General features: G+C 26.7%; 1 protein-coding gene across 6 annotated transcripts in view; it reads right to left on the reverse strand.

Moving 5' to 3' along the window:
* Positions 1-16,899, reverse strand: part of LOC129964245 (carnitine O-palmitoyltransferase 1, liver isoform-like) — a 113,595-nt gene that overhangs the window by 18,102 nt on the left and 78,594 nt on the right. For 4 of the 6 annotated variants that reach the window (XM_056078981.1, XM_056078979.1, XM_056078980.1 and 1 more), the window contains exons 2-6: positions 8,797-8,935; positions 6,479-6,633; positions 2,455-2,577; positions 1,059-1,270; positions 488-573 (exon numbers count right to left, since the gene is read on the reverse strand). In XM_056078981.1, coding sequence (XP_055934956.1) covers positions 488-573; positions 1,059-1,270; positions 2,455-2,577; positions 6,479-6,633; positions 8,797-8,935 — 715 coding nt within the window. Of the gene's footprint in view, positions 1-487; positions 574-1,058; positions 1,271-2,454; positions 2,578-6,478; positions 6,634-8,796; positions 8,936-9,338; positions 9,479-9,545; positions 9,699-16,899 lie in introns of those variants that run through there. The other 2 variants (XM_056078982.1, XM_056078984.1) reach the window with 2 other exon arrangements.

Raw genomic sequence — 16,899 nt, forward strand, 5'->3', positions numbered from 1 at the left:
GAAATAAGTATCAATATATTATTGAACATACTTTCATTCCACAAGTAATAATGACTGAACCGGTGATTTATCTTTTTTTTCAAAATAGCAACAGTACAGAAATGTAAATTTCTAATGTTTCCAAACGTAAGTATTAAACATGGTTTAGAATAACAGGTTTAGTTACAATTTTTCTTATTTAAATATATATATATATATATACAGATTTTAACATCCAACATCTATATTTATTAGCTTAAAACTTCAATTAACAGTTTAAAATAGTAAATTAAATATCTACATATTAAAACAGTTTAATATTTATTATCTAAGAACGTGGAGTAAAAAAAGATATATTTTTATACTGATTTATTATCATTTAAAATAGAAGGTATACAAAACATCTTTAAAGATGTATATGGTCATTATTAGATTTCTGGAAAAAATAAATAATCTAAAATAATAAAACTGAACTTCATTGAGCTGTAAATATAATAAATATCCTTACCACCAGTCACTAACATAATTTTGACAAAACCATGATTTTATGATCAAGACATTTTGCAATTTGTGAGCCAAAGTGTTTTCAAATTCCTGAAAAAATAAATAGAATGATCTTAGCAAACTATGAATTCAAACACTATAGAAAAAGAAAATTATAAAAAAACTATCTAAGAGGAAAAAATTTTAACAAACTAGCATTCATATAATATCATTCACTTCTAATTAAATGAATAAATAAAAACTAAGCAGTAAGAGGAAGAAATATTTAAAGAAAAGATCATTTGCTGTAATTATACTCCATAAAGTGATGATTTTATTATAAGCAACGACTAATATAAAAATTTAAAAATACTAAAGAATTTATATTGAAAGAGATTATGTTCCTCTTTCCGTTAATAGTGTAAAGGTTAGAGGTGCTAGTCTTATTAAGGTACTAGTATTATTGTGCAATGTCTTACTCCAATAAGAAAAAGACCTTACACATAAAGCCTTTCTTTTTTATTGACAACAATAAATGCATAAATATTCAGATGACAATATTATAAATCTATCATAACATTCCAAGAGACCCTCACCTTTCCAAGTTGCCTAATTTCTTTCAATTCTTCTTCAGTGCAATGAGGTTTTAGTGCTTCATACAACCTATTCAGAGTATCTTTAACAGCTGGAACAGGTAGACGAGGTAAAGATCTTTGGCAACTGTACAGTGAAGGTTTATATCCACTGAGAAGTCTTACTCCCCCACACCATAACTTGGTCATCAGGGAATGACTTTTAGGATTTTCATCTAAAAACAAAACATTCTTTTATTTTAAATATGTACAGAATAACATTTGAGAAAACAAGTACAGCCCGTTTTCTTAGATGTTCTATATATTTCTGAATATCCGGGATATATGTGTGTATTTGTGTGTGTGTGTGTGATCCCTGATCTAATTCTCACTTTTTATTTAATTATTTTTAACATGGGCTCTACACAACACAAAATTCTTGAGAATCAAATGCTCGTCATCTACCATACAAAGCACACATTAAGCTCACCAAAAATCTCTCTTTCTTCCTTACATCTCAGACTCTTTCAGCTCCACCAGATCACTCGCAACCCCCCCCCTCGAATTTGCTGCCCCCTATTGTCATGAAAAGGAGTTTAACTATGTCAAAATTGTAAAGCCATCTGTATCTCCATAGTATTGCATATATATTCGTAAAAAAATAAGGGGGGGGGGAGGAGAGAGTGAAAATTTTTTCAAATCATAGACTACAGAAACTTCTATTGTAAGCTCTAGGAAAAAACACAAAAGTTAAACATTGAGAATCCTCTGAATGATTTATAGTCTAAATATTAAACAAAACCAATACCTCATTAAAAAAAACACAAAATATCAGTAACATTAATAAAGTTTTGCACTTAAAAGTTAGCAAAGAAATTCAGTCATTTCTTAGTTTCAAAAATAAATAACATTTTTATTTATTTTTGAAAATAAAAATATTTTTCATCATCAAAAAATTAATTACTAGTTATCTTTACAAATATCTTTAATATAATATATGAAATATGATCTAAGATATCTTATTTTTGATTACTTTACAGAATATATATATATATAATTCCTAGTTCTAAATCCTAGTTTCTGTCTTAATTCCTAGTTCTAGTTAATAATTTTAATTTCATAATTTTCCAACATATGATATTTCTACCAACAAAAATATTTAATGAAACAATTATAGAAATCCTCAGATCTTGTTTTAAAAAATTATTTTCAATAATGTGTTCTAATTTTCACACTTTAAACAAACAAACAAAAAAAGTAACTTCAAAGATTAGCAGAAATTTTTCCAGAAATGTTGAAATAAAAAATAATGTATCAAATTCAAAAGTAAGGTAAGCTGACTCACATTGTCTAATATTGCTAAAATATAATTTAATTTCCATGTCAGCGTTTTTAACAATTAGCCCAATTATTTACTTACACATCCATCCTCGATAAGAAAGAAGTAGTCTTAAGAAACTTTGTCTTGCAATCATCAGAACAATAAATGAAATAATTCCAATAATACTAGATACTATTACAGCTTGCAGTCCTCTAGGTAAACCTAAAATAATGTTAAAATATTTACTCATTAACAAAAATTTGAAAAAATGTCAAAACTAATAAAACAGAGAAGAAATAAATATATATTAAATAAATAAAATTCTTAAATGATTTCTAATTTAACTCACAGTCAATTATTAAGAAATTTTAATTGACAGTTTTATTAATGGTTAATTTTAATAATCAATTTTACATAACACAATTTGAAAACCTAAGTAAAAAGAAAAAATTTAATGTAACATCTCTTACAATTAATCTTTTCATCTTTACTTTACATCTTTATCTTTTAAATTACAATCTTTTTTCCCTATTCTTTTCTGTACCAATAAGCTTTTTCTCTAGAGGGTTCTTTATTGTTTGCAAGGGTCCAATGTCATCAAATGCAGTTTGTTCCTTCATGTTAGGTGGGGTTACTCTTTGGCAATCCCATCAAGTTCTCTGCATGGCTTCTGGCTAGGTCAAGGTATCACACAGTACCTCTTACAATTAACAAGTTTTATTGCACTTATTAAAATTAATATTTTATTTATATTTTAAAAAATATTGTATAGTATTAAAACATATAAAAAGACTAGGGAATATAAAGCACAAATAGCAATTGTTGATTAAAAAAAAGAGAGAAATGTAAAATTAATCTCATACCTATAAGATGTCTTAATAAATCTTTAAGTAAGACATATGATTACATTTATATAATAAATAAAAAGGAACAAACAATATAAAAATATTTTTATCTAATGGACAAGAATAATATTCCAGATTTTTAATGAATAACAAAAATCATAAAATTACTTAAAGGCTGAAACGGATTCGTATCATTTTTTAAAAACTAAGAATTTTAATATAAATACACAAAATAATGACTTGCTATGCTATTTTTAAGGTATGTAAAGATAGTATAAATTGAACAACAGTCTGAAAAGCTATTGCACAATTATTCCACTGTATTTCTTTAGATTTCAGAAATGAGTGATAAAAAGTTATTTATTTATTAATTACTCATCCATTAAAAGATTTTGAATTCCCAACAACCTTTTATTAAAATCATGGGAAACATCTTTTTATACTACATTTTATTTTTAATATTACCAAATGAATTTTATATGATATACTGCATTTAATGTTTTATATAATGCATTTTATTAAATGAGAACGTAACAATCATAATATAATTTTTTTGTTGGGGGGCACATAAAAAATAATTTCTCTCTTGAGTTTGCATTGAAACAGAAAAATTATGGTTAATTTAAGATATTTACTGATAATATCCAGTATTTTATATATGTTCATCATAAGAAATTATATATATATATATATATATATATATATTAATTTTACAAGAATTTTGATGAATTTGTTCCCCAAAAAATAATATTAATTAAATTTATACAAAATTATTGATAGCTTGATATCTGACAAATTTAACAAATGATAAAAACAGCAAATCAACATTCTTCCAAAACTGTAAAAATTATCCAGAGTAAAATCTATTTATAACTTGACTAAATATAATATGACTAAGATTTATGCAAAATAGATATGCTTGCCTTTATATCTTTTCCTTGAATGATCTTGTCAAATTTTTTAGCAATTGTATATGTACTTTCTGCTTGAAATTTGTAATTTTCTTAAAGGATTGTAAAGTATTTGCTATTTTAGTAAATACTACTTATCTAGTTACAAGTTACAAAGAATTATAAATAATGTTCCAGAATTTTGAAAGAAGTGAACTGATTATTCAGTAGTTAAATGGCTAGAGCATTTGTTTCCCACACAAGAACCCAAATTCAAACTGATGGAATTTATATCATATTTTCAATTATTTAGATTACTTGATTTTTAAGTAAATTTAATTTACATAAATGTTTTCTCTCATGGTGTGTTCTAGAATATTCCATCAGGAATATAAAGAAACATCATTTTAGTAGCTATTGTATAGCCTTTGTAAAGATCTGCTGCCTAATACATCATTCTGTTCATAATGAGTGCATTTTAAGTTAATTTCTTTCATAGTTGTTTTTGTAATTTCTGCTTTATATTTTTAGTAAAGATGGTACTATTTATCTATTTATTATGAAGAATAGTATATAATATCTCATAATTTTGAAAGGAATATTAATAAAAAATTATATAATTTTAGGATATTTTATTAAATATATACCAGTGATTAATAATCAAAGATATAATGCTAATCTATTGACTATGTTCATAAATGATATTTATGGTTAAGCCTAAAGTTTGCCATTGGCATGCAATTAATACACAAGTACAAATTTGAGAATTGAAGATTTGTTTAAAGGAGAAAGAAACAGAAGAGAGATTTTCTCTATGCAATGTTTTTAAAGTATATTTAGAAATTTATGTGCATCAAATACAATATTTCATCTAAACTTGCTATAAAAATAAGGAAAAAAAAATATTTATCAGAAAAAATATTTTAGTACATAACTATTTTTTTTAAAATACGATATCAAAAGGTAATATGGTTAATGCTGCTATTATGGTCCATTGGCATTCTCGGTCTTATGAATTTTTACTAAAATAAGGGTCTATTATGTTGAAAGAAAAGTTCAGAAGATTCTAAATTAGTATGCTGTGCTGAAAACCCTAAGAGCCTGCAGAAATCAACATTTATTTGCTTTCCAGAGTTGCCATTTGTATTTTATCATGATTATTGAATTGAATTCACAAAATGTAATGCACTGAGATGATTTTTTTTAATGCTCTTTCATAATGATGATTTATATGCACAGAAATATAAAATACAATTTAAGAAGCAATAGTATATGCGTATTATAGCAAAATTCAAGAATTTTTAGCTTTTTTTTTTCTTTGTTTCATTTTACAATGACAATTTCAAGCTTTTTGATTGTTTGGATTTTTGACAACATTCAGAAAATTATCGATTTAAAAAAAATTATTTCCACTTACATTTAATCTTTCAAATATAAATGATAACTATTCCCTTCATAAAAATAAGTATTCTATTTTTTTTAATATTGCTTCTTTATATTTTTGCCAGTTTCAAATTCAGCAAAAATAGATTTACTGAGACAAATATAAATTTGGTTGAATTATCTTTATTGGTCATATTCTTTGTTTTAAAAAAGTTATTATACAAAATCTTAGATTTCAAATTTAAAAAAAAAAGTAAAAATAAAAAACTTTAAAAACCTGATAACATTCAAAACCATAATTCTGATTTCTTTAAACCCTGTTTTAACACTTGCAATTTTAATTTGAAACAAAAGTAATTATTTTAACTTCAAACACCTTACTTTTATACATTTACACAACAAATAAAAAATCATTTCACAGATGAGCAAATTAAAATATGAATTAAATTATTTTTATATACTTGGATTGCAATAAATTCTTTAAGAAACACATATTTACATTAGTGTCATTCTGGAAAAGATGATTATCAATATTTTAACAATAAAAAGTTCACACAACACACTCAAATCACTGGAAAAATACTGCCCTGGATTTTATTATTATTATTATAATTATTCTCAACAGCATTCCAGATATAAAGAAACAGGAAAATAAATTTAAAAACCTGTTATTTAGCATAGATAGAACTGACAGATAAAGATCATATAGAGACAAAAATTTAAAGGTAACACACTATGTATAGGTATGAATATAAAAATCCAACTATAGTGAAATACTGTACATAAAAAAAGTTTTTTTTAAAAGACAATAACTAAATTTCAATTAGCTTTTCTTAATTATCACATTACAAAAAAAAAAACTAGTCACAAATTGTATCACTTTAAAATGTTCATCTTCTGTATTCAAAAAAAAGTAGTGAAGGTCAGAATAGAATTTTAAAATTCAATGGAATATTATAGAGTATTTTGAATTAAATATTTAAAAAAATAATATTTATAACTTACTTTTAGGAATATATAATACGTTTGCAATACCCCATAGCCAGTTATTCACAGATGACGTAATGCCTGGTTCTACCAGCATTAGGAATATGCATGTAAGAACTGTTAGTCTAACATTTGACAGAGATGCTGGCCAGACTCCATTATATATTAGATTTCTGCAAACATAAGATTAATTAAAACAATGTATGCAAAATTAGATTATATCATTTACAGCAATATCAGTGTTAAAGGCATTTTTATTATTATTTAATAAATTTTTAAAATATATATGTAAAAATTTATTTAATGACTAATTATTTTGAAATAATCCAAGAAAGAATGTCAGTGTTGCATATTCTTAAATATTATAAAAACATAAAATAAAACAAATAATAAATATGACTTAATATTATATAGAAATAAATGTTTTAGGACAATGAAAGAAAGAACCCTTTCCTTTTTTAATGAAATATTAGGCCTTCAGACAAAATTGCATTACTGAAACATGATAGATTATAATACAGTTATTTTTAAGATATTAAACTAAAAATAATATTATAATCATTTTTATTTAAACATTTAATAGTTACAGACTGCTTATTTCTACTTATCAAAAATGATAATTTTGCAGATAATGATTGAAAAATAACCCTGTTTTTATTTACTTATTTAATGATACACAAATACAATATTATCAAATAATGCGATAAAATTTCTATTCCTAATCCAAAGAACTTATTTATTTCAAAATAATTAGTATATAACAGAAATAAAGGTATGTGTATTTCAAAACAAAAAAAAATTACATTCATTTTAAAAAAGATTATTATAAATTTCTTTTTAAAGCTTAGCATTCAAGCATTCTTTTATTTAAAAAAAGAAATATCTACCATTTATTCATTTTATAAACCATTAAATATTTCTATCTGAAGAGGAAATTCTCTGAACATACTAGGATGTCAGCAGATGATCTTTCTAAAATTAAAAATACCTTTTATTCAATTCAAAAGTATAACAGACATTAGCAAAGCATCCACAGAATTTAAGATGAAACTTTTTTTTTCCCTTCATAGAACAAATTTAATAAATTACATGAAAAAAACACATCAATAAAAAATAGATATTCTTCATCAGCTGATTGATTCTTCTGTCAGAAAGCTGTCAAAACACATCTGATTCATGCTTATATTCTTAAGGTAAGACCTTGAAACTTACCAGAGCAATGACTTTATAGAATAAAACATGAAAATATATATACATACTTTTCATATTAGACAAAACAAATGTTATTAAGTGAATAAAAATTTCTGTAATGTGATATTAAATTTAATTCTTATCCATCAAATTCAGTGACAGTTAAGCAAAAATATCTTAAATCATTCATTTATGCATTATTTTATATATATATATATATATATATATATATATATATATATATATATATATATTCACTTTTCTCTAAAACCTAAATATATTTTTAAAAATTAATTAAAACAAAATTTTTATTTTACAATAAATTATTTTACCAAGCAGAGATGAAAAGAATTAAAAAGAGAAAAGTGTGGCCTAGTTACATTAAGTTATATACAATTTTCATTTTTTTTTTTATAAAAATGTTGGCAATCATGAATTTTAGAAAGTTCCTTCTTAATGCATATATATGGAAAACAAAAACTGTTAAAAATTTGATAATTACTATAAAAAACAGAATTTTAAAAATTCTCTTTTTTAAAATACATGCATATAAAAACCATTACAATGAATGATTATATGTAATTTTATGCTTGATTTTACGTGATAAAATTAATTTACTAACATTATAATAATAAGCATTTCATATCATTATAAGAATTATGGAAAAAACAATTAGTCATTGAGGAAGGAAAAAAAAAAAGAAATAGAATCCAGATATTTAAGAAAAAAAATTTAATTCTTTAAAAAAATACCTTAAAAACAAATTATAGTGAAATACATGCAAAAACTTTATTATTTAACAATAATTTTTTGATTTTATGTATATGAATGTACAAAATATAGAAGTCTTACTATCTGATTAAAACACAATAGGTTCAAAAATATTTAAGTAAACATATATTTAATCCATCCATATTCAGAGTAATAAGTAATTATATCTTTTATTTACTCTTTTAAATATAAAACATGATATTAAAAAAGTTAATGTCGTTACAACTGACTGCAGAAATTAAAAATATCACCTAAAATAATCAATAAATCACAAACAGCTACTTTTTAAATGCAAGTTTATAGTAATATTTAGAGATAAAAATAATCATCAACCCATTAGAATTAAATAGTCATCAAACTTAACAATTACTTACCTCACTTTATAATATCTCTTAGTTGCTGTACTGCGAAATGTTTTAAATACTTCTCTCCATGTTTCAGGAGTAGTTATTTCTTCTATAGTGTTTACCCTGGGTTCAGCAACAGCTATACGTGCTTCTGCCATTTTTCGGACTGCAAATTATAAATAAGAACAATTACAAATACAACAATCGGATAATCATAATATTATCCTCCTTTAAAATATTTATTTTTAGTACACATGCACCAAAATAAGCGCAGTTCGAAAATAAGCGGTTCATCTAAGCATCAAATTGATATAACACATCCTATTACAAGAGGATCATGGCATTTTATAATTGATATAACTAATTAAATCAAGTAAATAATATGTATCGCCCGCTTATAATAAATATAAAGAGAAATACTAACTTCCATTCGATTACTTCACAATAATATTAATGCAATCTTTCTTCTAAAAATAGTGATTCTCGTTTAATTTTCGATTTCAAAAAATAACAACACATTAAAATCACATCGGAAAAAATAATCTTAAAAGAAATATTCCATAACGTACAATGCGTATCCACTGATCGCTCCTATCTGTCAAAAACCTTCAAATCCAAACAAAGCAGATGCATCTCAAATTAATATGTTTCTTCAAGAAACACGAAAATCAGAACTCCAAGCTTTAAACTTCATGAAATAACAAATTTCGTACACTGAAATAACCCAATTTAATCAAACAATAAATCGTTTCTGATCACCAAAAATCGTTACTTACTAAATATAAAACGCTAATTCCTTCAACATCCGAAACAAAGACGAAACCTACATCGCAGCAGAAACAGAATGAATGGTCATGTCACACTCTTGGATGCTTCAGGGCTGCCATAGTCACGTGCGAGTGTTTTGTTGGCTCGTAACGAAAGTAAGGTCTCGGTGAATCTTGTTGGGGTGGGAAACGTCATGGCTGGAGGCTTGGTTACGCACTTCCTCCATGGTGCTTTCTTTGGTCGTTTGATTCAGTCCGATTTGAATGAATTTTACCTTGTACAAAAAGATGCTCGGAAAGGACACTGAACCGTGGTTTTTCAGATCTGGTTTTTATAAATTCTTCCAGTTCAATTAAATATAACTTTTGATTTTTTTTTTGTAATTTTTTTTTTTAATTACCAGTATGGTATGTTATATTCAATAGTAATTCGAAAAGCGTTAGAAGTATTGAAAAAACGCAGAATAATTCTAACTAAAATATCACAAGCAGCATTGTAAAAAAAATATATCCTGTTGGATCTGAATGGAGAGTTTTTTTAATATTTAATTTTAACACAGAAAAAAAAATAATTTGTTAGTGTTATCAATTTGTATTCTCTAATTTATTTTCTGAAATTTTAAATCTTTCTAGCTCTTACCTTAACACCTGGTACCTGTTTATTTATGCTGTAAAGAAACAGAAATAACAAATACGGGTGGAAAAAAGCCTGAAAGGGCAGAAAAATTTCCCAATTATCTTACAAAATTCAAAATTATTTTGCCGTAGAAATTCACTTAACATGATTCCTTTAAAATCGTTATTTCATTTTTAAATGTATTTTTCATTTATAAGAGTGATGTGTGCAGTTATAAGAAAAATTAATTAAACAGACTCCTAAGGGGGGGAGAGGGTTCCTTCTTCTTTTCCTCTAGTTTTGACTATCTCCCTCAACATACAAAAATTATTATTTATTTTTTTTAAATTCTTTCATACAAGCCTTCAATTTTTGACTGATTTCGATGAAGCATGGATCACATAATTTTCAAGGCAAGGAGGTCATTATCAATTTTTCGAAGCAAAACGTTAATTAAACTATGTTAATAAAAAATTGAGCAAGTTTTTAGGTAATTTTCAATTAAATCTTCCGAAAATATTACCTGATAAAATTGCTTTTTACGCTATTTCAAATCAAAGAAAAATTACCTTCACATTTCCACACAATTTTTTTCTCTTTAATTTTAATAAATTTTGACAACTTAATTGATATACAATCTATAAAAATGTTTTTATTGTTAAGATGAAATGTTTTTACTGCTAAATCAACATTTGCTCTATCAAACTATTCGATCGTTTGCTCTTGAAATATTAAAATTAAGATTTTAAAAAATTCTTTTCTTTGAAGTAAAATTTTTACTTTCATTTTTATTTTGTAGTGATATATACATTTTCCCATTTTCCGTAGTAGATATGATGAATATCAACGAAATGAAAACTACATAACGTAGAAAAAGCTACAAAAATGAATTTAAAAAATATTACTGATTTTTCATCTTTATTTATTTTTCTGGCAATGATATAACTGATGAACTGTAGAACATAAAATCAAAACAAATGAGTGAAAATAAAAGTTTCTATTCAAGCACTGGAGCACTTCATTATCTATTAATTTTACCGACCACATTCTGTTGAGGCCTTTTTGAGGCTATTTCCTTTTTCACCATTCCTTGTTGCAGGAATGGTGATAACTTTAGAATATCAAATATGGACTAAATCACTTCAGCGGAACTGCTTTGTAACTGTTAACTGACAGAAACTTCAATTCGTTTGTGTGTGAGTGCGCGCTCTTGTATTTAGTGATATAAATTTTTTGCTCTCTTCATCTGGAAACAGGGGATAACAGCCATTTTTGCTATAAATCCTGATCTCTTACTAATTTCAAGTTCAAGTTCAAGTGAAAATAAAGATGCTCTGAGAAGAAGAGAAAGAATAAAATATGAAAGATTGACGCAAACGATACTATCATAATTTAAATCCAATAAAAAATTTCATAATTCGTGATTTCCTATTTTGGCTTTTTGCCAAAGCAGTAGTAGAAATGAATTAAGACTTCTGCTCCCTGCGAATCAACAAAAAAAAAAAGAATTAATTAAATTACAGAAAAATATTCGAATAATCACAGCAAGAAATTTGAAAAAGATCAAGAAACTAAAAAGGAAAAGATAAAGAAAAAATTCTTAAAATGGTTTTGATAAAAAGTGACTTTTTTTTCCCTTCCATTTTACAAAATTTTCATACATTACATCAGAGGTGCAATGCAAACTTCTATAAAACGACAAATATTCTTTTTAATAGTACGAAAAATCATTCAAAACAGCACAAACTGATAGATTTAATAAAGATGATCTTTTAAATTTTAAAATTCGGATATCGCAGTGCATTGTGCCAGCATTTCGAGTACGTGTGTACGAAATTTCAAAATTTAAATTTGCCTGGATACTGCATACGCTCACACTCATAAATACTTACTTTATGAGATATTGATGCTTAAAAATTTATTCCTCTACAATAATCAGATTTAAAAAGCATCATATAGCAGAAAATCAGTCATCGTTTTAATATTTTGATACATTAAATACACATATATTTATTTAAAAACAATTCAAAAGCGAACTTTATATACTTATTTGTTGACACGAAATGACCGCACTTTTATCGATAATGATAAAGCAAATAAGAACAAGGATTGATAAAGGTGCAGAGTTTGGAATAAGATATCTCACCGCGCAACAATAACCATTTATATATATTTAAAAAAATATCGAATTTAATCTTTAAATATGTAGATAAAAATGAGCACACAAATAAATATTATAGATATTTATTCTTACTTATAAAAGTATATCTGTTTTTCGTCTCTATTTTCAGTTTATTTAAAGCTACTTTAAAAGAAAAATAATTAATAATTCTCCCTTTCTTCAGTTTTAAAGAGAAAAAATTAACTAGATGGAAACAAACTAGCAATAAAGTCAATTACTTTCATATTTTCAATACAAATTTATTATAACAAAAGCCTATTTTTATAAGTTTGGTATATGAAAGAAATTTAAATGATTGTAAAATAAAGCTCTATAAAACGAGCGGGAATGGTTTCTCCAAACCTTTCTGGCGAACCCTCTAATAAAAGTGTTTCCCCACTCTCGTAAACAGTTGTGGATAGGGATTGCAATACCGGTATACCGGGATACCGAATACCGGTATTTTGAGTCATTTGTACAATTTTGTAATACCGGTATTCACAAGTTTAAATACCGGTTTCTCGGTATTTATTAGAAATTTTTAAAATTGTCTCTATTATATGTTCAGGAATTGCCAACATAGCAAAATAGTATGCGTTTTTGTTTTTATGTCTCCCTAACGAGAGAAATAAATTAGCTAATTAATGGCTTAATTAATTGCTTAAATATAACTTAGCAAAACATGGATTATCCCTGAAAGAAGATATTGTATCCATAACGAATGATGGAGCAACAGTTATGAATAAAGTTGGAAAGCTGATTGGTGCAAATCAGTAATTGTGCTATGCTCATGGAATTCAGTAAGGAGTAATAGAAGTATTATACTAAAAAAATAAAGAACAGAAGAATCCAAGTACTGTGAATATAGAAACTTCGGATTCCAACTTTGAAGAGAGTAAGAGTATGAGTGATATTGACAATGAAGATAATGACAATGTAGTTGTTGAAAAGGATATTGCTAATGAGGATGAAATATTAACACATCAAGAATTGCTTCCTAAAATTTATAAAGTTCGAAAAATTTATAAGGTATATTTAAACGTTCCCCTATAAAAATTGACATATTACTAAAATATATACTAACTGAAAATAAAGCAGAATATATGTTAATATTAGATTCTAAAACACGTTGGAACAGTTTACTCTTAATGATGGAACGATTTTTGAAACTGAGAAATCCAATCCAAATAGCAATAATCGACTTAAACCTATAAATTAATTTTTCAGATAGTGAATTCGAATTAATATCCAGAACTGTATCAGCTCTACTTCCAATAAAACTGACTATTGAGGCATTATGTCGGAGAGATTCTATTTTATTAACAGCTAATGCAACAATAAATTTCATGCTGCAGTCACTAAAAGAACAGCACACATCACTATCTGAAGAATTATATATTACATTGAAAAATCGCACAGAAGAAAGGCATACCGAAATAGAAAATGTCTTATGGTATTTACATAATAATAATGATTTTAAAAATGAAAATGAAAAAGAAGAAAAGAAAATAACCAATTCAATTCTGATTAAGTTTATAGTAAATTTTCTTAATTTTTTTTTACCGACAAACCTATCCACATTCAGAAGAATTCGGTTCAGTTATCGAAGATTATGATGGTACTATTGTCGATAGTGAAAAGGAATTGTCTCTTGAACAAAAATTAGAATTAGCGATAAATAAAAAAATGTCAAGGAACCAAAATACAATACAGAGATCAGCTATATCCAAAACCCTCCGACGAACCATCCACTGAATATGAGGGATTTAGAGGTAAATACTTGGAAAAAGTACATCGCGTATTGCTAACAGTACCACCAACTAGCGTAGACGCCGAAAGAGCGTTTTGGACAGCTGGTAATTTTTGCACAAAATTACTTTTCAAGCTTAATGACAGTACAATTGATGCATTATGTTTTTAAAGATCACTTTTCAAAAAATAGTAATAGTACCACAGACTGAGTAGTGAAATTTACACTTTTTTGTGATTTAAATAAATTAGATGTTCCCTTACTTTTTTTGTGATTCTTTATATACGGTTATAATTTATAAATTACAAATTATTTTTTTATGATATTTACACTCTCTAATAAAACTGGCAAATAAAACAAAGAAACACCTGTGTTTTCTTTCTTTTTCTAAAATTTCTAATACCGGTATTAAAACCGGTATCCCGGTATTAAGATCTAAAAAATACCGAATACCGGTATTGAAATTTTGGTCCGATATTGCAATCCCTAGTTGTGGACCTTGCCTAAGACAGAGAACGCCTTGCATGGCCTTGGCGTACAATAGTTACGGCGTGAATTTAGCATTTTTACAGAATCTATCGTGTCACCCTTGGCGAGTAATTTGGCGATTAATCTCTGTCATGCGGTTAATAATATCTGAATACGAATTTGATTTCAGACGCATTTTTTCCCAACCGATTAAAACCAAAATTGGGCGCAGAATTATAATCGTAGGCACAAAATCCCATACCAAATTTGATATATTCAAGTCATTGCATTTTTGATTTATCGCATTTATATGCTTCTGAAAATACAGATTGACGGACGGTCAAATTTATTCCTCTACTATAATCAGATTTAAAAAGCATCATATAGCAGAATATCAGTCATCGTTTTAATATTTTGATACTTTAAATACACATATATTTATTTAAAATCAATTCAAAAGCGAAGTTTATATACTTATTTGTTGACACGAAATGACCGCACTTTTATCGATAATGATAAAGCAAATAAGAACAAGGATTGATAACGGTGCAGAGTTTGGAATAAGATATCTCACCCCGTAACAATAACCATTTATATATATATATATATTTTAAAAAAATATCGAATTTAATCTTTAAATATGTTGATAAAAATGAATGTTGTTGTTGTTGGAATTAGCTCAAAATTTGACAGATGTCTACATTATAGATATTAAATCTGTGTATTGAAATTTATCCATTTAGCTATCTTCGTTTTCTAGTTATGGTGCTAATTTGCATTCGAATACCTGGGAAAACTTCAAACTTTGTTCAAAATATGATAGAAATCCGCAAATTTGATATTCGAAAACCATATACCAAATTTCACCTGTTCCATTCAAAACTGAATTATCGTCATAGACAGAACGCACAGACAAAGTATTTTCTTAATGTGTATTTCGAACTCAGAAAGTTCTAACACAAGAAAAGTCGTCAAAATCTTCAGTTCGAATTATTTGATGACTATAATATTTTCTCTATACTTCGTATACCAGAAAATAAAAATGGAAAATAATTAAACTTAAAATATTAGATAACGGATGTTTCATTTCCAAATGGAAAAGCATTGAATTATATTATTAAAGGAATAATTTAAATCGTCGTGTCTTTCTGATTTCCAGAAACCTTAGTCCAATAAAACATTACTCGATGGATTTCCGGCTAAGTTACGCCTTTTGTTAATATCGATTCTCCTTAGTTCATAGCGTTGAGAAAAAGAAAGGTGAATTCGATAATCTGATCTTTATCGTTTTTTTTTATACCTTGCTTGCAATAAATTCTTCGAACTTCTTTCATGCTATTAATCATTTCACAAATTAATTTGATGAATTTTCCGTGAGAACATCGAAGATACTAAAAAAAGAGAAAATTTAAATAAGCCAACTACCCCAGTTATTATTATTTATTTTTTTTAGTTGAGTGTATAAGAAACACCTTTTATCGTTTAACTTTGATACGTAGAAATTCCTAGTAACAATGCTCGGTCATTTGTTTTCCTCTAATGTTTTTGTAAGATTTTTAAAATATCTACCTCCCCCTTCCCAGTAATCTATAATTCTTTACTTATTTCAGGATAAGATTTCCTCTTGTAAAGTTCTTTCTTTTCCTGAAATAAATTATCTTAATATAATATTATGTAATTATTTTCCATCATCTTATCACGTAATTCAGCAAGAAAACCAGAGAAGGGATTTATTGAATGTTCGTAAGATGTACTGTTATTGTAATAGCTATTATCGGATGTTCTGTTATTCTACTGTTACTGTATACTGTTGTTGTTGTTGTTGCTAATCTCCATGGTCTGACGTAGTCAGACCAAATCCAAAAATCCGTTGACAAGAAGAAAGTCAAAAACGAGGAAGGGAGAAGAATAAATTTCTCCCCAATGAAATCCTAGACAGTCCAGAATATGTTCAGCAGAGGCCTGATGCTGGCAGCATTTCGGGCAAAGAGGGTAAAACATTTCACCCTGAGAAAAGAAAAGACATTTAAGGTGGCCACTGGCAAGGCGCGACAGGCAAGTGTTGGTTTTTCTATCACAAGGAAGATTTAAGGACTGCCCCGGCTTATTGGCTCTATATCAATCATGAGTAGGGGGAACCATCCAATTCTTCTTATTTAGGAATTTCGCCTGAGAGAATAGTTCTAAATGTGTGAGCTCAGCAGAAGAGGAAGTCGCTAGGCTGCTTCCTTTCTTTGCAAGCCTGTCTGCTATTTCGTTACCAAGTAGATCCACATGAGATGGTATCCACTGGAAATGAATATCATGTTGAAGTGAAATCAGCTTCAACTTCTGAAGAATAGACAAACTTGCTTTATCTCCAACATAG

Source organism: Argiope bruennichi, chromosome 3 (assembly GCF_947563725.1).
Source record: "Argiope bruennichi chromosome 3, qqArgBrue1.1, whole genome shotgun sequence".
NCBI lineage: Eukaryota > Metazoa > Arthropoda > Arachnida > Araneae > Araneidae > Argiope > Argiope bruennichi.